The following is a 24,969-nucleotide window of genomic DNA, read 5'->3' on the forward strand; positions in this document are numbered from 1 at the left end:
TAATTTGTAGTACTATTATTGAGGCCGACTTAAGGGATTTGAGTGTGTGCCCTGTGGTGTGCGTCCCTCAGGGTGTTCTGTGTTGTGTTGTTCCCGCTGTCTTCTAATGTCTACCGTCGCCCCCCCCGCTGTGTTGTTGTTGCTGCTCAACAAAAACAACAGCGGCCTGTTCGTCTACGTCCACAGGGAGGAAGAGGGAATGGTTCGCCGTGGACGAGGCCATGCGCGTGCTGCGCCGCCACAAGCCCGTGCAGGCCACCTACTTCCAGGCCCTGCGCGACGGCGACGGCTGCCTGACCAGCAACGGCTCCCCCCTAGTGGGCAGCATCAGCGGCGAGCTGTTCCCCCAGCTACAGCCTGAGTCAGAGCTCCGTGTCGGGGATTAGATAACTGTGAGCCCGGCCTGCAGCGCCTCTCCCTCCCCCCGTTCCTCCACCCCCCCCAGGGCTCGTTTCTGTCGGGCCGACGCCACCTGCGCTCTTACTAAGAATCCTCCTCCTCCTCCTCCTCCTCCTCCTCCTCTTTCTTTCTTTGGTCGCTCTTGTTTTGTATCTGAATAACATAGTTTGCCTTGCCAACTCTTTTTGTGCCAGTGCTTTGGCACAGACTTGATCACACCGGGGGTGACTATTCTGAGGAGAAGCAAAAAAAAAAAAAAAAAAAAAAAAAAGACAAATTAAAAATGAATTAATGTTTTCTTTAACTGAATCCCCCCCACTCCCTCAACCCTCGTTACCTAGTTTTATACTTTCTTCTTTTCACTGACGACTGCATGAGGTTCCTCCCTAAACTCCTTCCTTCCTTCTCTCCCCTAAGGCACCCTTAGCGCGGTGATTTATCGAATGCAAGAACTACTTCTCACTGTCGTGATGTGACCGTCGTGTCCGTAGTGCTTACGCTGGAGGCTTCTGGTGACCGCCGGCTCCACTCGGCCTCGCCCTTCCCCTCTTCCTGTGGCTGAATGTGCGCATGCGTGTGCTGTCCCCTCCCCTCCCTCAAGGGGCCCCCGATGTTGATAGCCGTCTCGCAAGTCCTCCCCCTGGGCCTTTTAATAGCCGGCAGCCATCTTGGCTCTAAACGCTACCTGGCTGGTGGAGCTGAATGCTGAATTCAGTTGGCACAGCAAGGGAGCTCAAGGAAAAAGACCCAAAGTGACATCACCAGTGGGCGTGTCCTCTCAGAGGACGCCCGATAGGTCGGTCACAAATCGACAGGGTCGGTTTTGAATTGTATCGGACCTGGTAGTACTTTCTTTTCCATGATACAAAGCGCGTTGTGTTTGGATGCGTGTTGCGCGGCAGGTATTGCTTGAGCGCTTCTTTTGTTTCTTCTCTCTCTCCCTCTCTTTGTTTTTGATTAATCTCCTTCATTTCATTTCATATTTCTCTGTCTCTCAGACCAGAAGGATTTGGGCCCCCTTGCAAGCGCTCGTACTTTCTTTTTTATTCAGTTTTTGAATGTGTCAAGTACATTTCTCCACATCTGGTGGGGAACACCAGCCAATCACTACAGGTTCACCCTAGAATACTGTACCCCTGTGTACACAGCGAGGGCAGCCAGGGGGTGATGTAACACCACCCTTCATTCAGCAACGCCATTCTCCTTGGAGAGCACCCCGTTTTATTTCACCCACCGACATACCGTTTGAACCCCCCCCCCTCTTCAGTGACATCCCAAGTGGGAGGGTCCGTCCGGGTCGACTGTAGCGTGAACCAATCGCCACGCAGCTGGATGACTTCCATTTGTGAGGTCACTAAGGGGTCTAAACGGACTGCCCATGTTCCTTAAGGTCACACTTGGGCAAAGAGGGGCCTGCTCACCCTCTCCCCCCCCCCCCCCCCTTTCAGAGGATGTTGGTTCAGTCCTGGAAGTGAGGTAGACTTGTTCCGTATGATTAGGCTGCCTGCGTCACACAGACACCATGGGTTTATCAGTTCTAAATTCAGCACATATCACTTTGTCGTCTTGCCCTTGTTGTTTTCCACTAATTATACTCTTCCCATTCAGTTTGGTTAGTAGCGATTGTTTACATTCACTGTGCCCCCTCGCGGCACTCCTAGATCCGGTGGTTTTTAAATGTTGTTTTTGTGGGCACTTTTATGGTCTGTTTTTGTTTTGTTTTTCATCATGAAGTATTTAATCTGCATCCTTTAAAAAAAGAAAAGGAGGGGAAAAAAAAAGACTAAAAAAACCTGCTTGAGAATGGAAAGTGATGTTAAGGCGCTGTCTTTGTTGAGATGCAGAACGGGCAGCGACGTGTACAGTTTGAGACCTTTTTTTTGTTTTTAACATGTAAAATGCTTTTTGGATGATAGTTTGTTTTTTGTTTTCCCTCGCGCTCTCTCATGTCCGGCTGACTTCTCTTAACGCCGGCCTGTGTCGTCGGCCGCGGCCGGCACAATACTGTGAACCTGAAGGCGTTGTAGATAGCATGCAAGACGTTTTTACTGTAAATTGTTAATTTCTGTATAGATCAAAGACGAGTACTAAAAAAAGACAGACGTCTGTGAGTGCAACATGGTGTTTCAGTCGGGCTCCACGAAACGTTGGCTTGACCTTTTCTATTCGGAGCAACGTTGATGAGGCGGTGAGGTTTAAGGCCAGGCCTTTTCAAAATAAAAGTTGGCTTAAGAACAAGCAATGTCGCAAGCTTCTGGGGTGAAGGGAGGAGTATTTATTACAACAAGAAAAAATTAACTCCTTTTGAGAATTACCCAAACAAAGTAGATGTATCCAAATTTAAATCAAATACACAAAACTAAATGAATGCACTTCATTTCCCTTTTAAGAGGAGAAAGCGGCCCAGGAATATGACCTATCAAATCTGTAATCCGATTGGCTTAACCACTTGTCTGTCATGTATATCCTGATCCTCATTGGCCGGCATGCGATATAGCTGGGCCATGGTCGACCTGCTAGTGGCTCCAAAGCTATTTCGGCTCAGTCACCAATTCATGGTTGATGGGAGAATCTTCATCTGACAGAATAGTTAACTTCTAATTGCTTACCGGACCTCTTCGCTAAAGACCCTTCATTATTCCATCCGGGTCGATCAATGTATTTGAAAAGGCAGGAAGTTCTTATCTCGGCTGTGAAAATGCCTTTCACTGATCATCTTGAATCTTTGACCTTTTAGAGGTACTTTTATCGCTGAGCGGACAAGGTGTGGTGTTCAAAGTCTTTGGTTTACCTGCAAAACAGCTCAACCTCCCTTTATGTGGTAGTAAGGTGAACCTACGTCTGTGACAGTGGGACGGAGGTCTTCAAGCCTTCCGTCCGGCCTGACTAGATGTTGGTCTCGACAAACTTATTACTGTTATAGCAAACTGAATGTGAGGGCTTTTCACCAATAACAACAAGTGACATTTACTACTTCTGTAACTCATTCATGAAATTGTAAATGTGTCCCATGTTTTTTTTATTTGGGGTGGAGGGGTGATGCCAGAACCCTTCCTTCTTTCTCCCAGTTCCTGATTTATTAAAATAAACATTTTCTGTTCTGATATTTGAAATGGAGGATAGGGCTGAGGACATTGAACTATGGTGCCCCCGCCCTCAGTCACACAGCGGTAAAATTACAAACCGCTGGCGCCATCTAACGTCAACATTGAGTACTACAAATTGTAAATTGAAGATAACGTTCGTGTAGTAAAAATGCAGCATAGATGTTTTGATACAGAGTGATTTCGCTCATTACCTCTCCTTTAATTACTACCCCGAAGCAAGCTGCGAAAATCTAATCAAATCCCTCCAAGCACTTGTTCTGATGGAGCTCAGCCTTGAAGTTACGTGTGTGTAATTGTTCTACAAGGTATGCATCACTGGACTTTTTTCTGTGGAGTAAACCAGTGATAAGACTGAAGATTGTAATATACATGTGCCAACAAATAAACACCAGTATTTCACATACACGCCTGCTTTCATTCTGGGATCAACTGGTCCAATCATGTAATGCTGGTTACATCACTTTTTACTTAAATAGCATCTCCTAAGATCAGGTAAAGCATATACAATATATAACTGCATAGTTAAAGGGGTGATCAGCCACCAGGTGAGTGATCAGCCATTACAAGCTTTTGAAAATCAGCCTTTTCCTGTTGGAATATAAGATGTATGATGGATAGATAAGCAACGTTTGCTTAAGTCCACTGGGTAGGCTGGCAGACTGCTCTACCCAGCACACATCTAGGTGGACTCACCTACTTGTGATCACTGTACTATCAAACACCGGAAAGCAGTTTTTCCAAACAGCTTGTAATGGCTAATCACTCACTTGGTGGCATATAGCCTTACACGGATCTATAAAGTGATCCAGTATGATGGCTGCTGGTGTAAGCAAGCTGCCTCGGCATTACTCCTGAACAAATCATAATGCATCAGACCCCCATAGCTCGGTGCTCAATTACTTCCATGTCGAAATTAATTCCAAGCGGTATTCAATGTAATTTACCATTTAAATAGCCAGCCTGCCATTGGACAGCTGCCCAAGGTTAACGCTGGTTCATTACACTAGCAATCCCAGTTTCGGCGTCATGTGTTATGAAACTGGGATAAGAACATTTATTACTCTGGCCTTTACACTTGACGCCTTATAAAAGGCAACCGATGGTATCCCAGAGTACGGCCCACATCAAACAAACAAGACACCACTCCCTCCCCCCACGGACAGACCGAGTGACGCCAGCATGTTGTGTTTTTGACGTTTTATTGTACAGAAAGTAAAACAGGTTACTGAGGAGGCTGCTGCTGTCCTCGGCCACGCCCGAATCCACCTCTCTGGAAGAGAAACAAAGAACCCAATAAATACACGGACACTCAGGGATCAGTGAACGCTACGGGAAATATTGAACCCGACGAAGGCTCTAGAAACGTTACGTACGAACTGGAACTCTGTTGCAGCTCCAGCTCCGGCCTCGGCCTTCTTGTCAGCGCCAGCTGTGAACAACAAACACGAACACTTAGTAAAACACAACACCAGTGCCCTTATTTAACGGAGGCTAATGAGCACATACGGTGCCTCTGGGACCATGAATATGCATCGGTTCGCCGCTAGGCAGGGGCGTTTAACCTTGCCTAGGCACAAAAAGAAAACTGGGCCAATTTGGGAGATGCAAGGGTGTCAAAAAAAGTCTGCTTATATTAAAGATATAACGGCCATTATTTTAGATATATTCACAGTGGTATTGGAATCGGCTACCGACCCTCCAGCAATGCTGCAGGCCACAACAACATCACATTAAGATCAAAAAACCAAAGCACAGTATGGGAGGAGCTACATGTACAGGTGGGTATACAGGGGGGGCTCCACGGAGCAGCAGGGGTGGGTGTACGTACGGGGGGCAGCAGAACGTCTGTAGTTGTCTCTGTCGGCCTCTCCACGGTTGAGGCGTGCCGGCCTCTCTCCCTCCATTCCTGAAAAAGCATTCAAACGGTAAGCATGGACCCCAAGCATGAGGATGGACACCCAGCAAGGCAAACGTGAGACGAAGCAGAGGAGGACAGTTTAAATCAACCAAGACAAACGTCTGGGGTTACAAGCCCCCTGAAATAAGGGCGTCGAGTACAATTTATTTAAAACCAGGTCCAGCTCAAGCTACCTGGGGTGTGATGGGTGGCACCATACCGGGCGAGGTTACAGCTAAATTTTTAAGTTAGTTTACAACATAAAACCAATATATATATGTTTAATACCCATTAAGCATATATGTATTGGGCTGGGAAAAAGCTACAGCAGTTTAAGCTAAAATTTAATTTGAAGAACTATGTTATAAACTAAGTGTTGAGCCATTCAAACCACTTAATCAATAGTCTTTCACATGTGTGTGGGTGTCATACTGTGTGTTGAGGATTCCCTCTGGAATGCCCTACTCAGCAGTCGTACAGTGAATGAAAGACTGAGCCCCCCCAGTGTAAATCCAGCTACAATAAAAACATGCCAACTCGTATGTGTGTCAGACAATGGCATCATGTGGAATAGGATTCTCACTAGCTCACAGCAAATACAGTTAACCAGCATTCAACTCACTCGTTTTAGAATTTGGCCATCATGTGCAAGTGTCCACTTTCTTATTAAGTTTCACCATTGACTAAGCAGGCCTATTTATCTAAATCTACTTAGTTAATTGAAGTTACAGGTCAAGGAGCGAGGAGGGGTTAGGAACCTTGCTCTTTGAGGCCTACAGGTCGACTTAAGGATCTTGGGGCTATTGAACCCGGCACATTTCAGCTGGTGGTCGCGTATACAGGGAATGGGTTAAACTAACAATGGTTAACGCTTGGCACTATGAACATCCTTACTGTAACGATAGATACATAGTTGTCGTTTCACAAATGTACTTATTGTAAGTTGCTTTGGATAAAAGCGTATGCTAAACGCCCTGAATGTAAATGTAATGGTCGAACATCGCCGGCCAGTAAACCATCACGTCACATGATCTTTGCATGTCCCCATCATAAAGTTCTTTAGGATAAAGTGTCAGTGAAACGACTGCGTGTTAACGTGGGCCAGCGAGGACGTACCCTTGGGCCTGGGCCTCGCGGTGTCTGGGCGAGTCTGGCGACGCAGAGTTGCGGGCACGATCTCCGGGGGGAGGTGGAGGAAGTCTCTCAGGTACTGGATGCCCTCGTTGGTGAGGTACCAGTAGAAGTGGCGCCAGGCGAACTGCTCCTTGACGTATCCGCACGACTTCAGGGACTGAGGAGAGGAAGCGTAGTCAGCATGTGTTCACCACAGGGAGAACTCCGTGGAAAGGTTGCATGGTCAAATTGTTCTTCCGTGGCAAATAGCTGAGGGTAAAACCTGTCTTAACCTCGCTCAGAAAGGACATTTCCGTGGGTTACGCAGGCCTCTCTAAAAGGGAATATGGCCGCTTGGCTGATATAACATTCCCGTATCAATCACCAGATTTTATTTGTGAATTTTTGATACACTAGGAGAATCACCAACACACAACCTTGCATCCAAGTGCTGACATAGAGACCCATGTTGAACAAAAGTCTAACTTAATCCCTAAACTTCAAACATTTTGGGAAAAATGCTGTGAGGAAGAACCTATGTCCACAATGTACATTCCTCAAGAGCAACTACGAAACTAGCAAACAATCAGGGGTGCAAACTGGTGATGGCCCAAAAAATGCCAGAAAGATGGGCAATGCACGTCGCCGAAGCCCCTTCCTATGATTCATGCGTCGTTTTTCTAAACTAACAGTTTAAGCGACAAATTAAAGCTTGCAGTGACGATCAGATCTTCTTTCAATACGTGTAAAGTCATGCGATACATTCAGATAGTGACCCACACATCCTAATACGACTCACCAGCATAGCCTTCATCACATGGAGGTTGGGGACGTTCTTCTCGGTCAGCTCGGGGTGCTTGGCCAGGTGGACGTCTTTCTTGGCCACCATGACGCCCTCCTTGAAGAGGAGCTCATAGATCGCAATGCGATTCTTCTTGGGCATCAGCATCTGTTGTTACAGAGGGGGGGGGACAACGTTATAGATGGTCTGTACTAGTAGTAGACCGTAGCTTAGCCGCTAAATGCTACTCCTGGTTATCACATTACACTTCCTTGCTCGCAAGCCTGATCGCCGTGTAGGACACTAGTGCACAACTTCAGCTGATAACAAGGTTTTGGTTTAATAAATAAATGACCGGCTAACTAATAGAGATGCGTTGAACGTTAATAACACAACCACATGTAGACTTTAAAGATTGAAAATCAAACGCAAGTTGGATAGCGGCTCCACCACCAGTACAGTGGGGGATACGCGCCAAGTAATATCATATCGCACGGTACGGGGTGTTTAGTCGGGAAATACGACCAGGTTTGTACATGTTACACACAATAGGCCACACGGTGGAAAGTATAATTTAATATTACATACGATGTTAAAGATATTTTAGGATTGTAATCCCGGGTATCGCTTTACCTTTGCACTTGGTTTGGGACCGGAGCCGGAAGGAAAGACCCGCGTCACCAGCGGAGGTTTATTCAGGCAACTACGCAGGAAGACACAACGCCCCCTAGCGCCCTGGAGCCGAGCCTGCTTTAACATGAATATATATATTTTTAAGATACGATACTTGACGATGACGATACAATAATTGTTAACATTACGTTTTTAAAATTGATAAACAAAAATAAAAAAAACGGTTTTAAATAATTGAGGTTTTCTCGACTGTGGCGTCCAATTTGTATGAGCCCATTGTTGAAGGCGCTCTTTCCAAACAGACCGCAGATCGGTGCTAAGGGAGGACCATCCCCCAACCCACAGCTCACCGCCCCTCTCCTCAGCACCGGGCAGCACGTGGGACCATCCCCCATCCCACGGCCCACCGCCTCTCTCCTCAGCACCGCGAAGCACTCCGACAGTCCGCGGAGCCCCGGAGCCGGCTCAGAAGAAGGAAGATGATCACCCACTGAACATTTAAAATAATCAGGATACTCATTGCGTGAGGGTAAGCAATGCTTCATTTCATTATCAGCAACAGTAGGCGCATATCTGTAGTCTGTTCACCCGACCCGCCGTACCCTATTACAAAATGCACAGATATCAGATTCTGTGAGCCATTTTATAAGTTGCTTATACGATAATTTAGCTTTATATCACAGAAAATGCGTATGCATTATCTTCTTATGAAGTGAACTCTACGATGAAGTATGCATCTGTATTGATGTATTCGGCCTATTTGCACACTATCGATTATATGTCCGAGTGTCCACATGCATCAATCAGCTTCAGAGCGACTGATAAATGAGACGTGATGGCATGCATCACATATCCACCAACATCATTGATCGCTTAACACGCTCTGCCGTCTCAGTGTTTATGAAGTTGTGCTCCGACGCAGCGGCATGTGGTATGATGTGGTGTGTCTAAAGCGAAGGGCTTTGGTAGTCCCCCCTTATAGCCCAAAGTATTCCATCTCCCGGTGATTTACCGGCTGGAGGTACCGGGTCTCTGCGTATCTGTATAGGGGATTCCCGCTGTCTTTGTTGTGTTCGCTCCAAATGTCTGTGCGGGAGTCGTGTGGGTGGTCCTCAATATATTTATAGATTAGGCTATATTAAATTAATGTTATGATCGACTTGCTTGTGATTGTTTGTTTGTTCGTGTGGTGGTCTAACCCCCCCCCCCCCCCCCCCCCCGCCCCCAGACACACGCACCTCTCTGCTGAGGTGATTCACTGACGTCACAACGACACTGACCTGACGGTGTAGTGTTTCTCATTTGTCACACAAGACGTCACTTCTCTGATTAGCGGCCGTCGGCGATCCATCTCCGCCCGTCTCGTCTATTCACCGGCTAAACAAAAGAGACGGAGCTCATTTCCCCGGGCGAGGGATGCGAGCCGAGCATGACCAACTAACTAGACTAATGTAACTGTATCAGGCCTGTTGTTGATGGTGGCCTGATATTCTGACGCCATTAATTCGCATTCAGCATCTTTGCTATGTATCGCTTTTTACTTCTTCCATCATCATCATTGCTATATCACAATGCACACATTCATTATTAATTCTTTATTGGGACATACATTTTATTTTCGGTGATGTCAATAACAAGTAATGGTGCTCGTACCACAGAAAATAAGAGGATGCCCTGTAAAGTTACTGCGCTGTATCCATCTTCAAACCTTATCCACTCTTCATCCCAAATGGTGGTTCGTCAGTGGGTTAGACGATCCTCAGACACTGGCCAGCCCGTCATAGCTCTAACCAGAGCCAAGCATCAGTTTTATTTATACCATTTTTGACAGGGGGGATACATTTGCATGCGACCCCTACTTCAACAGAAGGCTGAGATGTGGAGCATAGAGTCAAGAGGGTGAAGGGTCATGTAATGTGTGTGTGGAGTTTGAGGGGTGAGGGGGGGGAGAGAAATGAGGGCCCCAAACAGACGTAGCACGGGCCGGCATGAGTTAGCGCGTGTTGGCTGGTATCCGGAAGGTTGCTAGTTCGATCCCCGAGATGGCTGTCTGTCGCCTTGTGTGCTTGACTCTGCTGTCGGTGTGTGAAAATGTGCATGAATGGGTGAATGTTTGGCTATATTGTAAATCGCTTTGAGCGGCCACTGGTTAGAAAAGCCCTGGATAAATGCAGTCCATTTACCGTTCCCCATTTAGCACCTCATACGGACGACTGGCTCGTGTTTATCAGCAGGTGTGAGGCCCCTTATCAGGCTGAGTGCCTCATTGTGTTAATTAATGGGACACATTTGGCGGTGACACCCCCCAGGTCATCCCCTCGTGTTGTGGGGTGGGATGACAGATGGTGCTAGGGACTCCTAATTTAATTAATGAGGTGAGGTCCTGAGGTGGCCATCCCTTCCCCTTTTGTCGGGTGTGACCCTCGTATTCCCCGATGGCCCCCCAGTCCTTTGTTAGCGTGTGTTTTTATTTGTGCTGACTTATGAGTGGTCGGGGGCCTCGTCTGGTACCCCAGCGCTAACATCAGATCAGATGAGATGAAACCACTCTGCTTAGCGCTGTGTGTCCCGTCAGCATCGATCGTCAACCACCGTCTGAGATCTTCAACCTCAACGTCACGGTAACTCTTGACTGGGACCGGGAGACACCATGACCTCAGCTTCCCTCCCCCCCCCGTCGTCGTCGTCGTCCCCGGTTACCAGACTGTTGATCAGCACGGCATGCAAACCTCATGCCCCAAACCTCAGAGCGTCAGTGATGGCCATCTCTAAACTTCTTCATTTCTCACGGGTGCAGGCAAGGTGTGTATAAGAGGTACTGGGTGACCGCCTACTGGGTGATCCCCAATGTCCACAGCCTAACCTCTAGGCCTCCTAGAGCACTATGACCTCCACCTCCTACCTGCTGTTAATGACATGGATCTGAATTCACTGTTGCTGAGTCGCCGATAAATGGACAGCTTTTATACAGCGCCTTTCTAACCAGTGGCCTCTCAAAGCGCCTTACAATATTGCCTAACATCCACCCATTCATGCACACGTTCACACACCCAACGTTGGTGTCAACCACGCAGGGCGACAGCCAGCTCGTCGGGAGCAGTTAAGATGAGTTGTCTTGCTCAGGGACACCTCGACACTCAGCAAGGAGGAGCCGGGGATCGAACTAGCAACCTTCCGGTTGCCAGCCAGCCTGCACTGCCGCCTTGACGCCCCTGCTGATAAAAGGAGATGAATTCAGATTCATGTCCTGAAACGACCAACGCTGACGGACTCAACAGTAGTAACGGCGGTGGTGTTAGTAGTCATGGAGGGTTTTGCAGTGGGGCTGCGTTGGTCTGGTCTGATGATGGGGGGGTGATGTGGTGACTCAGGGAGACGCTGCATGATAAGCAGTCTCACTCTCTCTGTGCGCTCGCTGGTAACTCACACCCCTTCACCCCAGCAGAGAGTATCCTCTTCTTCAGCTCCACGCCCTCCTGTGCGGGGCGGGGGGGGCTGGGTGAGGGGGGGTGTCATCCGAGCTGGGGACTAGGGTGGTGGTGGATATCGTAGGAAGGAAGGCGGACTGCAAGTCCCTCCAAGACACAGTCGGTCATGTTTGGGTCGTGATCGGCCTGGTTGTGTTGAGTTTTGTATGTTGAAGTTTGTTTGTTATTATGTGTGTTATTCGTGATTGGCTGGAGTGGTCTGATAGAGTTGCACAATTGAAACTTTTAATTAATTTGTGTGTGTGCGCATGTGCTTTTGTTTCACGAATCACTGATGGTGTTGTCAGTGCTCTCTGAAATCCAATTGAGCATTAGAGTGAAGTGAACACGAATCCTTGTGTGTGTGTGTGTGTGTGTGTGTGTGTGTGTGTGCGTGTGTGTGTGTGTGTGTGTGTGTGTGTGTGTGTGTGTGTGTGTGTGTGTGTGTGTGTGTGTGTGTGTGTGTGTATGGGGGGGGGGGGGGGGGGGGGGCATGGCAACATCTGTCGGTATGTGTGTTAGTTGAAACTGATTTGTGAAGACATGTCGAAGCAAGATAAGATATCAAATGTCTTTTATCTGATGTCGTTGTTATATGTGTGATAGAATGGCATGTAGCTCTTTATCTAGAGTAATGTCCTATGAATAACATTGTTTTATTGGATGAAAGCTTGCTCTCTGGGATTTGTGGCCGGCTTTGCACTAAAGTGGTTAGAGCCGAAGCGTCTAAGCTCGATGAATAAAGGTCAGGCAAATATTCATGCAAAGCGAGCGTGTGAGTGTCAGTCCTACCCTGAGTCTGCCGTCTCTCTGCACCTTCGTGTGTGGACCAACCGCGGTGTGGTCACACACACACACACACACACACACACACACACACACACACACACACACACACACACACACACACACACACACACACACACAGACACGCGTCCGGCTTTACCTGAGTCTAATCTAACTAACGATGTCACCTGATGAACCACACACCCTCCCCCGTCTCCCCCTCTCCTCCCCCCCCCAGCACCCCACGCCAGGGTCACCCAGGGGCTGGGAGGAGGACGGGGTTGACGTTGCCATGGGGATTGTGGGTTAATAGGGAAGGGAAGGAATGCCAATGACTGTGTTTGTGTGTTTGTGTGTGTGTGTGTGTGTGTGTGTGTGTGTGTGTGTGTGTGTGTGTGTGTGTGTGTGTGTGTGTGTGTGTGTGTGTGTGTGTGTGTGTGTGTATGTGTGTGTCTGTGTGTTTGTGTGTGTGTGTGTGTGTGTGTGTGTGTGTGTGTGTCTGTATGTGCATGTGTTGCAATGTCTGAATTTGTGTGTGTGCGCCCGTGCGTTTGTGTGTGTGTGTCTTCACGAATCACTGATGGTGTTTTCACCGCTCTGCGAAATCCAATTGAGCATTAGTGGAGTGAATTGACCCTTGCGTGAGTGCTTGCGTGTGTGTGTGTGTGTGTGTGTGTGTGTGTGTGTGTGTGTGTGTGTGTGTGTGTGTGTGCGTGTGTCTGTGTGTGTGTGTGTGTGTGTGTGTGTGTGTGTGTGTGTGTGTGTGTGTGTGTGTGTGTGTGTGTGTGTGTGTGTCTGTGGCCAGGTCCTGTGTGTGGCATCGTGTGTGCTTGGGCGTCCTCATGCATGCTAGCGGTGCATCCGCTGTGTGCAGCTGCAGACTGGGTCCAAACCACCGCCCTCCCTCGCCCACTCGGCTCCAGACAGACGTCAGTAGTCTTCCTCCTCCTGCCTCCTCCTCCAAGGGACGAAGAACAGGGCAGCTGCACACAACGCCCCAAAACGCACACTCTCTGTCCCCGCGACGAGTCAGCCCACCACCACACACTCTATTGATCCAAATTAAACAAATGCCAGAGGGGCGGATGACCGGCCTTCACACCTCCTCTCCAGTATCGACCCTAGGCACCCCCCTCGGTGAACGCCGCTGGCTCCGCAGTCGAGGACAGAGTCTGTGCCGGGTGCTGCATACAAATGTCCTCCCGCTCCGAGGGTAACACCCACTCCTGTGGATGTGAGAGGAAAACAAAACCAGACTCAGTCCTCACGCTGGATATCCACGCGGCAGTTTATGACTAGGATACGACCGCTCGGTTCAAATAAATGATTCAAGTACGGCGGAGTTGCTCACCAGCTTCCGCAAAATACTCAAGACTCACTAGTTCAGAGGTACATCCTGGCTCTAAATGTACCACTTGTTGTATATTGTACGCACTTGTTGTATGTTTTACGTCCTTGCACTTAAAAATAGTACTTAGCATTGTGTAGCGGCTTATCCTAGCTATCCTTGTTGTATACGGGGAATGGGTTAACCTATTGATTGTTAGTGCTTGGCACTTGGTTCTATGAACATCCTTACTGTACCAACAGCGATATATTGTTTCTCTTTCTTCTGACAAATATACTTATTGTAAGTTGCTTAGGATAAAAGCGTCTGCTAAATGCCCTGAATGTTATTGAGGTTCACTCAAACTGCGTATTCATTCAAAAAGAGAGGATTCTGAATTAAATTATTCTGAATCCAAACATCCCATAATATAATTGAACGGTTCTCAAAAACACCAAACAGAACCTTTCGTGGAGCTAGATGAGTACTTCTACCTCAGGGTGTGTGTGCGTGACATTTGACCAGAGATGGTCTTAAATGACATCCTTCTTTATGTGGGACAGCAGGGGGGCAACAGCAGGGGGGCCCCCAGGGAGCCTCTGATTGGACAATCCACAGATGGCATCCATACATGTAAAAGGATGAGATTTCTCCGAAACATGCATGGTCGGAGAGGTACTTAGTTTCACACATGTGTAGAGAGATTAACTGAGATTATTCTCGGGTCCAGCAGTCCTACTGTGTTATAGCAGAACTTCTGCGTGTGAGCATCATGGTTGATTATAACTCTGTTGCTGAAGGTTCTTACTGCTGTAAAATGGACACCAAATGTGAGGAGGATTTAGACACTGGACGTTTACAGCCACCGCCTGGAATAGCCAACTAATTAAAGAATGACGATCTTCTGTCTGCGGTCGGTCCCTGGCTGAACTTTCTGTCCTTCTGGTCTTATCTGATCTTCTGTCTCTGCCTATCTGTCTGTCTTTACCTGTCTGTCTGACTGACTTTCTATCTGCCTGTGTGTCAGTGTCTGTCTTTACCTGTCTGTCTGGCTGACTTTCTGGCCACCTGTATTTCTGTCTGACCACCCCCCCCCCCCCCCCCCACCTCATCCTGTGACTCAGACACACTCCTGGCTAGCGACGCCACAAGCTAATTATTGATAGCCTGCTCTGTCTTGTGTAAGACTTATCAAAGAGCAACCTCCTAATGCTTACTTTATCTATCTATAGGTCTGAGTAATGTGGGAGTATGTGTGTGTGTAAGCGTGTGAGTGTGTGTGTGTGTTTGTGTGTATGTGTGGGAGAGAAAGAGTGTGTACTTTAGTGTGTGTGGTGTGATGCATGCACACATGCACAATTCATGAGATGAGTTGCACTCCTAAGTAAGTAGGCGTGTTTGCGTGGGTGTTTTCGAGTGAGTTTGTGTGTGTGTGTGTGTGTGTGTGTGTGTGTGTGTGTGTGTGTGTGTGTGTGTGTGTGTGTGTGTGTGTGTGTGTGTGTGTGTGTGTGTGTGTGTGTGTGCGTGTGCATATGCCTGTGCATGTGTGTGTTTCTGTCGGTGTAGTGCAATTCATGGCACAAGGTGCACACCAAAATGAGTAGGTGTGTGTGTGTGTCTGTGCGCGTGCATGTGTGTGTGTGTGTGTGTTGTTCCTGGGTGGATCGCTGCACTTTACGAGGGCAGTAGGCGGGGTGTCCAGTAGTAGTGCGTTGTCCGGTCTCAAACCGTGACTCTGGCAGAGTGACAGGACCTGCCCAGCGAGCGGTGATCTTCTGGACCAAGGACCTACAGCGCAACGGACCAGACAGCACCAGAACCAGGAGATCACCGCCTACAGACAGTACAGGTACCAGGAGATCACAGGGCAGCAGGTTCAGTACCAGGTTCAGTACCAGGAGATCACCACCTACAGACAGTACAGGTACCAGGAGATCACAGGGCAGCAGGTTCAGTACCAGGTTCAGTACCAGGAGATCACCACCTACAGACAGTACAGGTACCAGGAGATCACAGGGCATCAGGTTCAGTACCAGGTACAGTACCAGGTTCAGTACCGGGAGACCAGCAGGTTCAGTACCAGGTTCAGTACCAGGTTCAGTACCGGGAGACCAGCAGGTTCAGTACCAGGTTCAGTACCAGCGGATCACCGTAGAGCAGATCATCAGAGCAGCTAGGCTTCCTGCGGTTAATCTGGTTCAGTCAATGAGAAGCTAAGTTAGTTGAAGTGCGTTAGAGTAGGTTAGTGAGTTAGTTTAGGGGGAGTGCCAGTGGGTTCAGGGTCTCAGTGTTCACGGTGACTATTCTTCTGGCTCACCTGTTATTGACGATAGAATGAAAAGTTGAAACAACACAATCAGTATTTGTCTTGGTTAAAAAGGTTTCAATAATGACTCTGCCGTAACATTTGTATTATTATTATACCCTATTCTGCAAACGCTGAAAGTTAAGAAGTTGAAAAATATCGTCTGGGATATTGTTAGCATTGCTTGTAAAAACGGATTAATAATGCATAAATATCGGTTATGTTTGCAGCTACTCTGCTGGCCTCGTTATTTTACGCAGGGTCGCTCGTTTTGGGCGGTTTGCTCTGAGTCCTGCGGATGCATTTAATGAGTCAATGATTCGACACAAACTGCGGACCTTTGCTGAAATGAGGGGTTTCACGAGGAACACAGACGATTTCCCAAAACCGAGTTCTCAGGGTTTGGTACTTTAGTGTTGGACGGTAATAATTTGCTGTTGCGTAAACACTCTCTCTCTCTCTCTCTCTCTCTCTCTCTCTCTCTCTCTCTCTCTCTCTCTCTCTCTCTCTCTCTCTCTTTCTGGCTCTCTCTCTCTCTCTCTCTCTCTCTCTCTCTCTCTCTCTCTCTCTCTCTCTCTCTCTCTCTCTCTCTCTCTCTCTCTCTCTCTCTCTCTCTCTCTCTCTCTCCTTCTGCATGTTCCACACACAGGTGTGGTCGGCATTTATTGAATTACAATAATCAGAAAAAAAAAAAGCATATTCTTATCTCAGATTCCCATCTCCTGAACACAATGTTCCTGGTTTACCAGATGATCTCACATACAGATTGTACCGTCTTATCTGCTGTTCCGAGATCCACAGCAGAATTCAGTGGGATGTTATAGTTATTTTAGTTAGTGATAATTAACATTTGGGATGGTATAACTGGGAGTATACAACATTTGAGATGTTTGTACTGCGAGTGGGTAGCATTTGAGATGTTGGTACGTGGAGTGTAAAACATTTGAGATGTTATAATTGGGAGTGTGTTACAGATGTTATAAATGGGAGTGTATTGCAGATTTTATAACTGGGAGTGTATAACATTTGAGATGTTTTTTACTGGGATTGTGTAACATTTGAGATGTTGTTACTGGGAGTGTATAACATTTGAGATGTTGTTACTGGGAGTGTATAACATTTGTGACGGTTTTACTGGGATTGAACGTTTGAGATGTTGTTACTGGGAGTGTATAACATTTGAGATGTTGTTACTGGGAGTGTATAACATTTGTGACGGTTTTACTGGGATTGAACATTTGAGATGTTGCTACTGAGATGTGGCTATCTAACAGTTTTCTCAAGGAGCTCTCAGTGCTGACCTTTGACCTCTGTTGACACTATGATGATCAATCGCCGGGTGTTTTTATAGCCGTGATAGCTGCTACCGCCCTGATATCAGACGCATCATGGAAAGATAGTTCATGGAGACTCTGGCCTCCAGCCAGCATGTTCCAATAATCGATCAGCAGTTGGGATTGATCACTGTCTATTGAGGTCGGAATGATGGATCGGAATCCACACATCACTTCTATTTACTCTTGATAATGATAACACCCCTTAGTTTTGTGTGTTGGCTGGTTAAGCTTGGTACGTGAGTTTAATTGATCAATCATAACCTGGTATAGCTCAGAGGTGGAGCTAGCTAACCGAATGAGTTTGTCTATTTCAGCCTGGATGGCTTCAGTTGGGTTGATGGTTAATTCACAGTGGACTCAGGTCAAGAGTCTGTCTATTTGTTTTATGTTCTTTTTCCGTGATCATCCTTGTTTGCCAGTGCTGCAGATTTTGTCAATAAAATCTCATCCATCAATGCTTCAACGCACGGTCTTGAATCCCTCGATAGGATCCAAGCCACATTTACCCTGAGGCACTTTCACCCAGAGCCGCTCGCAGTGAGTTGAGCTCCATCATGTCAGTCGGATCAGGTCGTGGTCACGATCAGGATCAGATCGTGGTAAGGGCCCGGAGTCTGGGACTATAGGTAACACGGGTAGACTGGGCGCTCTGGGTTCAGAGACCTGAACCTTCCAGCTGAGACTCAAACGCCCTGAGAACAACACTGTCCTGGCCGGCATTAAGCACATGCTTTTTATAGTAATAGATAGTAATAGTAATTGAGCTTACATTCAACAAGAGAGACTAGGATACCAAGTGGAACCTTATGGAGCTTGTAAATCCTGAGTGTCCGGCAAATAGACAATAAATGCATCCTGGCAGAGCAGCAGTGATACGATATCACTTTAAGTCGTGCTCTAGCACAGGAATGTCCCCTCCAGGGGATTAATAAAGTTTTATCTATCTATCTAGAGAGGTCTGGACTTTGGCCCCTGGAGACATTTAACAGCTCAGGTATTTGGTAGAACAAGACGCTGATAGAGACACCTGTATCCTGCACAGAGCATTCCACAGAGTGACCAAACGCCTGAGATCAATGCAGGACAGAGAGAATGTGTGTGTTAACACCACTCCCTCCCCAGTCACTGGGCTCTTAAGTGGCCATGGATCGAGGAAGATCAACCATAATAGCTCCATGTTCACACACTGGTTTGGGTGGGTTTTGATGTGTCCGACACAGAGTTGGTATGAGTAAAGGTCTGTGGCCCTCAAGAGCTCTACACATCTTGGCTGAACAAGACGACGGGTTTTCACTCTCTGTTTCTTTGACCTCTTGAGAACAGAGGGGATTTCAAGTAGAGCATGAGAGTGTGGTGGTGATCATGTCAAAGCTAGGGTTTGCACTTTATTTGGGAAGATCTTTGGGTCGTATTTGTTTAAATTGTCTTTAAATCACGACTGCTAGAAATAAATCAAATAGCTCAGACAAATCGGGTATCTGTGGGGGTCGCAGTCCGTCCAATCAGTTAATTTGGTACACATTCAATTAATGGTTGGCTTACCTGTCTGACTCCCTACCACCCGGCTACCTGCAGGCACACACACGTGCGCTTGGCATGAGTTGCTGCTAAAGCGAGCGAGCTAGTCCTGTGTTATGGTGGAGTGGCTTTGGAAGGGGAGCTGAAGGGAGGGGTTGGATTATTCTACTTTCAAACTCTATCTAGCTCTGGCTTTTTTCTCAAAATGCCCTACCCTAGGGAGGGAGGGAGCGGGGAGGGGGAGAGGGGAGGGGGAGAGAGGGAGGGAGGGAGTGGCAGAGTGCGAGTGAGAGAGTGAAAGAGCGAAAGGGAGAGAGAGAGAGAGAGAGAGAGAGAGAGAGAGAGAGAGAGAGAGAGAGTGGGGAGGGGGAGAGAGAGAGAGAGAGAGAGAGAGAGAGAGAGAGAGAGAGAGAGAGAGAGAGAGAGAGAGAGAGAGGGAGTGGGCAGAGGGAGAGAGTAAAAGAGAGCGAGAGAGAGAAAGATTGATTTCACTCCTTCAAAGGCTTCGGCAATCTGTGCTGTGGCTCACTTTTTAGGTCACAACCAACCCCCAAATCTCCACCCCCCCCCCTCTACCAACCTCCTCCACCCCGCCCACCCCCTCCCACCTTCCCCTCCAACCAAAGGCAGGGATGGAGATTAAACATCCCGGCTGCAGTATTCATGTGTAATGTTCTGTCGTTCTCTGTTAGCCTGTAACTTATGTCAGTGTAATCAACTCATCTTCAAAATCATCCTAACGTAATGACACGCCCGACTCTGGCTCTGTCTTCTCTCTCTGTCTCTCTCTCTGTCTCTCACAGGCTGCCTCTCTCGCTTGCTCACTCTCTCTCTCTGTCTCTCTCGCTCTCTCTCTAACACACCTTTGCTCTCTCTCTCTCTCTCTCTCTCTCTCTCTCTCTCTCTCTCTCTCTCTCTCTCTCTCGCTCTCTCTCTCTCTCTCTCTCTCTCTCTCTCTCTCTCTCTCTCTCTCTCTCTCTCTCTCTCTCTCTCCCTTTCTCTCCCTCACTGTGCCATGCACTTGTTTTCGCGTGAGCTCTTTTTATTGGGTTGCCCCCCTCTCTACAGAGCTAAAAACGCTTGTGAAGACTGACTTAGTGGTGGTCCTTCTCAGGGATGTTGTCAGGGGGTAATTGCCGAGGGGCAGAGAGGGGCTGCAGAAGATGTTTTCTATAGCTGGTTCAGTGCACCGTCACATCTTCTATTCCTCTCGTTAGCTACCCTTCTGCACACAAACACACACACACACACACACACACACACACACACACACACACACAAACACACCCACCCACACACACACACACATACAAGCACACAGGCAGGCACGCACACACACACACACACACACACACACACACACACACAAACACCACACATACAGACACGCACGCACACACGCACACATGCATGCACACGTTCACATACACACACACACAGACGGACATGCACAGACACAAACGCACCGTCCTGCACCGACATGCACGCACACACACAAACACACACACAAACACAAACAAAAACAGACCAATATGTGCTGCTCAGAAGTCACATCTGCTGGCTCAGACCCACTTTCTATTATTTGGTTATTTTTCTATTTTATGAGTGCAGCTGCAGCTGGAGCTAACAAAGATACACATCGTTCTTAGTCTCCATTTTATAGATTGGTTTGGCGTTTACACATCTTTCACTACTTAAAGAGCACCTATGAACTGGTTTGGAACCAGTTTACCGCCAATGTACTTAGGTGGACTACATTACCCATGATGCCACACATGACCACCAACCCCTAGCCAGTATCCCCCCAGCCCCCCCCCATCCCCCCACCATGTTGTCCGACCCTAACCCTAACCCTACCGTGTCTGAGACATTTGAACAAAACATCAGGATTACCATCCCTTACCGCAAACACGCGCACACACACACACACACACACACACACACACACACACACACACACACACACACACACACACACACACCGTGGCTCCGGTTCCCTGCTTCCTGCGTGTTCTGTTGCACGTTCCTCGACCGCACACCGACCGTAATAAATTAATACCTAATCAGCCAGAAGAGGAACAGGAGGAGGAGGAGAGAGGAAGAGTACCACAGACACACGTGTCTCTCTCTCGCCATCTCTCTCTTGTTCTCTCGCTATCTCACTCTTTCTCTACCTCCCTCTCACTCTGTTGGTCTCCATCGCTTTCTCTCTCTTGCTCTCTCTATCTCTCTCTCTCTCTCTCTCGTTCTGTCTCCCTCTCCCTCGGTCTCTCTCACTCGCTCTCCCGCTCTCCCTCACTCCCCGTGTGTGTGTGTGTGTGTGTGTGTCTCCTTCTCTCTCGCTCTCTCTCTCACTCTCACTGTTGGATCTGGAGCCGTTATAGCCACCACGGCGCGCTAATGGAGGACCTGGGGTAAGCTTTTGTTTGTTCCCGACCGCGGCTGTCTCTCCTTCCCTCCCTGCCGGTCTCTGGGGGCGCCTTTTGTCCGGGGGTCTCTCTGGGCTGGGCTGAGGAGGGTGGGGGGGCGATGGCTGAGTATTGGGGGAGTCTGCGGTGGTCTGTCTGTATTGATGTGGAGGGGAGGGGAGAGACCGGTGGTGCTCTGGGGGGGGGGGGGGGGGGGGGGGGGTGTTGGCTGTGTTGTGTGTCCGTGCGGCGGGTGATGGAGCAGCTAGCCTCGTGTGTGGAGATGCATGGAGGCGGAGGTGGTCTTATGGGGGGGTGTTGTGTTCGCACCGTGCGCCGGGGGACAGAGTCAAGCGGGTCCGCTAGCCTCGTGTGTTGTTGTGAGTCGCAAGTCACCGAGGGCGGCTGGATCTCTTGCTCCGCAGCCTCACGGGGGAAGCGGACGGGTTGTCGTCGTTCACGCGGGGGATCGCGTCGGAAGGAGCGCCTTTTCAGTGCGCGCCTTTCTTCCTGAACTACGAGCGACCGCGCGGCGACTCGTGATCGAACGTGGTTCAGCGGGGGAGGGACAGCCGGGCGGCCGCGTGGATTCATGGATCGCCGCCGGCTTACTGACAGCGTCACAACAACAAGGGCTTCCCTGAACAAAAGCCCCCAGCTCCTCCACCTCCTCCACCCCCCTCGCCACACAGCTAATGGATTAACCAAGCGTGGCTACCATGTGGCTTCCCCCCCTAAACCCCCGCACGCTCCTTCAGTCAGTCTGCTTCTGTGGGGGTCTAGGGGGGGTCTGTGTGGGGGTGTGTGGGTGTCTGTGGACCAGGGTTCGGTCGTGACATCCTGGGTTGTTTTGGAGCGGTGTGTGATGTTCGGCTCCAGCTTTTGTTTGAATCTTCCTTTGTGGGATGAGTTCCTCCATCCATTGGTCCACTGGTGACCTACATAACCACGTAGTTCCTACCGCTACACACACACATGCTCTCTCTCTCTCTCTCTCTCTCTCTCTCTCTCTCTCTCTCTCTCTCTCTCTCTCTCTCTCTCTCTCTCTCTGGATCTCCCTCTTACTCTCTCTATCGCTCTTAACTAGGGCCTCTTTCTATAGCTCTCTCTCTCTAAATAGCTTTTCCTTTATCTGTCTATCCTACCCTTTTCCTCTCCCTCACATATCTTCATCCTACTCTCTCTCCATCTCTCTCTCCATCTCTCTCTCTCTCTCTCTATCTCTCTCTCTCTCTCTCTCTCTCTCTCTCTCTCTCTCTCTCTCTCTCTCTCTCTCTCTCTCTCGCTCTCTCTCTCTCTCTGTCCGTCTCTCTCGCGCGCTCTCTCTCTCCTTCTCTCTCTCTTTAGCAGTCTCTCTCTATATATATCCCATACTCAATCTCTCTCTCTCAATAGCTATCGATCTCTCTCACTCTCTCTCCCTCCATCCATCGATCAACTGAGGATGTCTGATAGTAATGTATTGTCAGTGTAGTGGATTACATCTAATTCTTCATGACAGCTGCTATCAACTATTGACCCCCGTAGGTCTGATCATGTGACTCTGATCTGTTGCATCCTCTGCCATTTGAATACTGGCTTCCACAAGTCAATCTTTCTAGTGTCAATAGAACAACGCAAGGACAGCAGTTATCATTCTGAACTGGAAGGGTTTCCTAGATGTCTCTTTTGTCCTTTCAGTATTAAACTGAACAATCTGAATACATAATCTGTGTGTGCGTGTGTGTGTGTGTGTGTGTGTGTGTGTGTGTGTGTGTGTGTGTGTGTGTGTGTGTGTGTGTGTGTGTGTGTGTGTGTGTGTGTGTGTGTGTGTGTGTTTGTGTGTGTGTGTGTGTGTGTGTGTGTGCGTGTCTTAGTATATGTGCGTGCATGTTCATGTGTGTGTGTCTGTAAATATGCTCACTCCACGATGTCTGGGGATGAAGAACGCTGAACGGATCATTAGCAGAAGGCTAACATTAGCTTGTTTTCCCAAACTATGTGATCGATGTGTGATGTGTGAACCAGAAGGGCTGGTCTGAGCCTGAGCTAGTCTGAACTGGAGCTGGTCTGAACAGGAGCTGGTCTGAACCTGAACTGTTCTGAACCTGAACTGGTCTGAACCTGAACTGTTCTGAACCTGAACTGTTCTGAACCTGAACTGGTCTGAACCTGAACTGGTCTGAACCTGAACTGGTCTAAACCGGAGCTGGTGTACTGGTGGACAGTTAGGGTAGGAAGGAAGGAACGGGGCAAAGGAAAGGAAGAGTGGAAGGGATGAAGGAAAGACAGAAGGAAGCAAGGAAGAAGGAAGTAATGTAGTAAGGAAAGGAGGCGAGGAGGCAGCCACAAAAGGTTTACTACTTTCTTTTTTTAAGGTTTAAGGTTTCCATCTCTAGAAGTTTCTCCAAGAGACTGACAGGTGAGGTTCAGGGAGTTCTGTCTAAACTCATATGAACTTGGGCTTGAAGAGAACATTGGGGTTGATTTTATGATTCAGACTTAGATAGTGATATCTGACTTGACATGTTGCTTATTCTCCGGAATGGTTAGGTCAGAACATGGAAAGGTTTTCTCAGATATTGGGTGTGAGTAAGGTTTTCCATGGAGAGATAGGCCAGCGGATGAAGCCACTGCATTCTGAAATTACTTAAACTTGGGGTATCTTTTTAGTAAGACATATCTCAGAGGGGCAAGATGGATAAACATGTTATGCAACATAACTTGAACATGTCTTTTGAACATGTTTGAACTCCCCATCAAGCCTTGTATACATGCAGTGTGTCTGAATTTATATCTAAAAACATACATTTTTAACTCTATAGTGTGCATTGCCATTGCGCTTCATCCCAGGGGGGCTGGTAATACCACCTCATCTTCCCAGCGTCACCAAATCTTCCCTTTAGATCCTTAACATGCAGCCATTTTGTATCCTCGTTTAGCAGGAGTGTGTGTGTGTCTGTGTGTGTGTGTGTGTGTGTGTGTGTGTGTATGTGTGTGTGTGTGTGTGTGTGTGTGTGTGTGTGTGTGTGTGTGTGTGTGTGTGTGTGTGTGTGTGTGTGTGTGTGTGTGTGTGTGCATGCGCATGTGTGCATGCATGGATTTTGCGTGTGTTTGTGTATCTGTTCGTGCGGGTGTGCGTGTTATCACCCGACACACGCTTGCTAATCATTTATGAGTGTAAGGTCACGTTGGCAATAGGAGGAAGATTACTTTTCACTGAGCACACAGTTCGGGTCGCGTATGGTAATGGCTGCTCATCAGAGCCAGAGCACCACTTCTATCTGCCTGTTGTTAAACAGCAGAGGCCTTGAGGGGGTACTGGGTTTCGATGTGACTGTTCTGTTGAGCAACCGTCTATAGAAACAGCTGTTTGAGCTCTGTGGAGTGTGAGAAATAAGTAAGTGGTTTGTAGTGGAACGCAAACATGGCTACAAACACCATGTACATAATCCTGCCTTTTCTGCACTATTTGGCACTTTTGGCTAGAGGCTCGGATGGATTGTGTTGTTAAGTGCGTGTATTTGTGCGACGACAACGAAGTTGTATCTAATCAGGTGTTATGTTGTGAACAATGTGTTGTTTTAATCTATCGGTGATAACGAACACGTGTCCGTGTTACAGAATGAGTATCACAGCAGCGTAGCCCAGCGAGCTCCAACATCTGTTATCTGCCGTTGTTTTTTAGGTTGGTATCGTGAATATTACAACAGGTTGAGGGTGAGCAATAAAGCAAAAAACTATTATAATCAATATATTATATTGTCATTTCCCATTCTAAATGCCTGGGTGCCAATTATTTTATCGAGAACATCCATCGACACAATTAATTGGGACATTATAAAAGTCAAATCAAAAGGGAACAGCTGATTCTTTATTAATATATATATATATATATATATATATATATAT

At 47.9% G+C, this 24,969-nt stretch overlaps 3 protein-coding genes across 7 annotated transcripts in view; 2 read left to right on the forward strand and 1 right to left on the reverse strand.

Moving 5' to 3' along the window:
- The window catches only part of LOC115557595 (diphosphoinositol polyphosphate phosphohydrolase 1-like), an 8,738-nt gene extending 4,831 nt beyond the window's left edge, over positions 1 to 3,907 (forward strand). Inside the window, 2 exon segments of the mRNA XM_030375521.1 lie at positions 187 to 341; positions 343 to 3,907. Coding sequence (XP_030231381.1) covers positions 187 to 341; positions 343 to 390 — 203 coding nt within the window. The 3' untranslated portion in view covers positions 391 to 3,907.
- A 781-nt stretch (positions 3,908 to 4,688) lies between these two features.
- On the reverse strand, positions 4,689 to 8,097 carry rps10 (ribosomal protein S10). 2 transcript variants are annotated; one of them, XM_030375517.1, is made up of 6 exons: positions 7,931 to 8,097; positions 7,316 to 7,465; positions 6,520 to 6,694; positions 5,335 to 5,412; positions 4,880 to 4,935; positions 4,689 to 4,776 (listed from the first exon to the last, which is right to left on the reverse strand). In XM_030375517.1, the coding sequence occupies exons 1-6, from the start codon at positions 8,054 to 8,056 to the stop codon at positions 4,729 to 4,731; spliced, it is 633 nt and encodes a 210-aa protein (XP_030231377.1). In that variant the 5' UTR covers positions 8,057 to 8,097; the 3' UTR covers positions 4,689 to 4,728. The 2 variants fall into 2 exon arrangements, with proteins under 2 accessions (XP_030231377.1, XP_030231378.1); XM_030375518.1 differs by having other exon boundaries at positions 7,886 to 7,931.
- A 182-nt stretch (positions 8,098 to 8,279) lies between these two features.
- The window catches only part of LOC115557589 (protein kinase C and casein kinase substrate in neurons protein 1), a 29,138-nt gene continuing 12,448 nt past the window's right edge, over positions 8,280 to 24,969 (forward strand). Inside the window, exon 1 of one of the 4 annotated variants that reach the window (XM_030375513.1) lies at positions 8,280 to 8,459. The gene's annotated coding sequence lies outside the window, so the exon portion shown is untranslated. Of the gene's footprint in view, positions 8,460 to 15,085; positions 15,360 to 20,877; positions 21,085 to 24,969 lie in introns of those variants that run through there. The other 3 variants (XM_030375512.1, XM_030375515.1, XM_030375514.1) reach the window with 3 other exon arrangements.

Source organism: Gadus morhua, chromosome 13 (assembly GCF_902167405.1).
Source record: "Gadus morhua chromosome 13, gadMor3.0, whole genome shotgun sequence".
In the NCBI taxonomy this organism is placed as follows: domain Eukaryota; kingdom Metazoa; phylum Chordata; class Actinopteri; order Gadiformes; family Gadidae; genus Gadus; species Gadus morhua.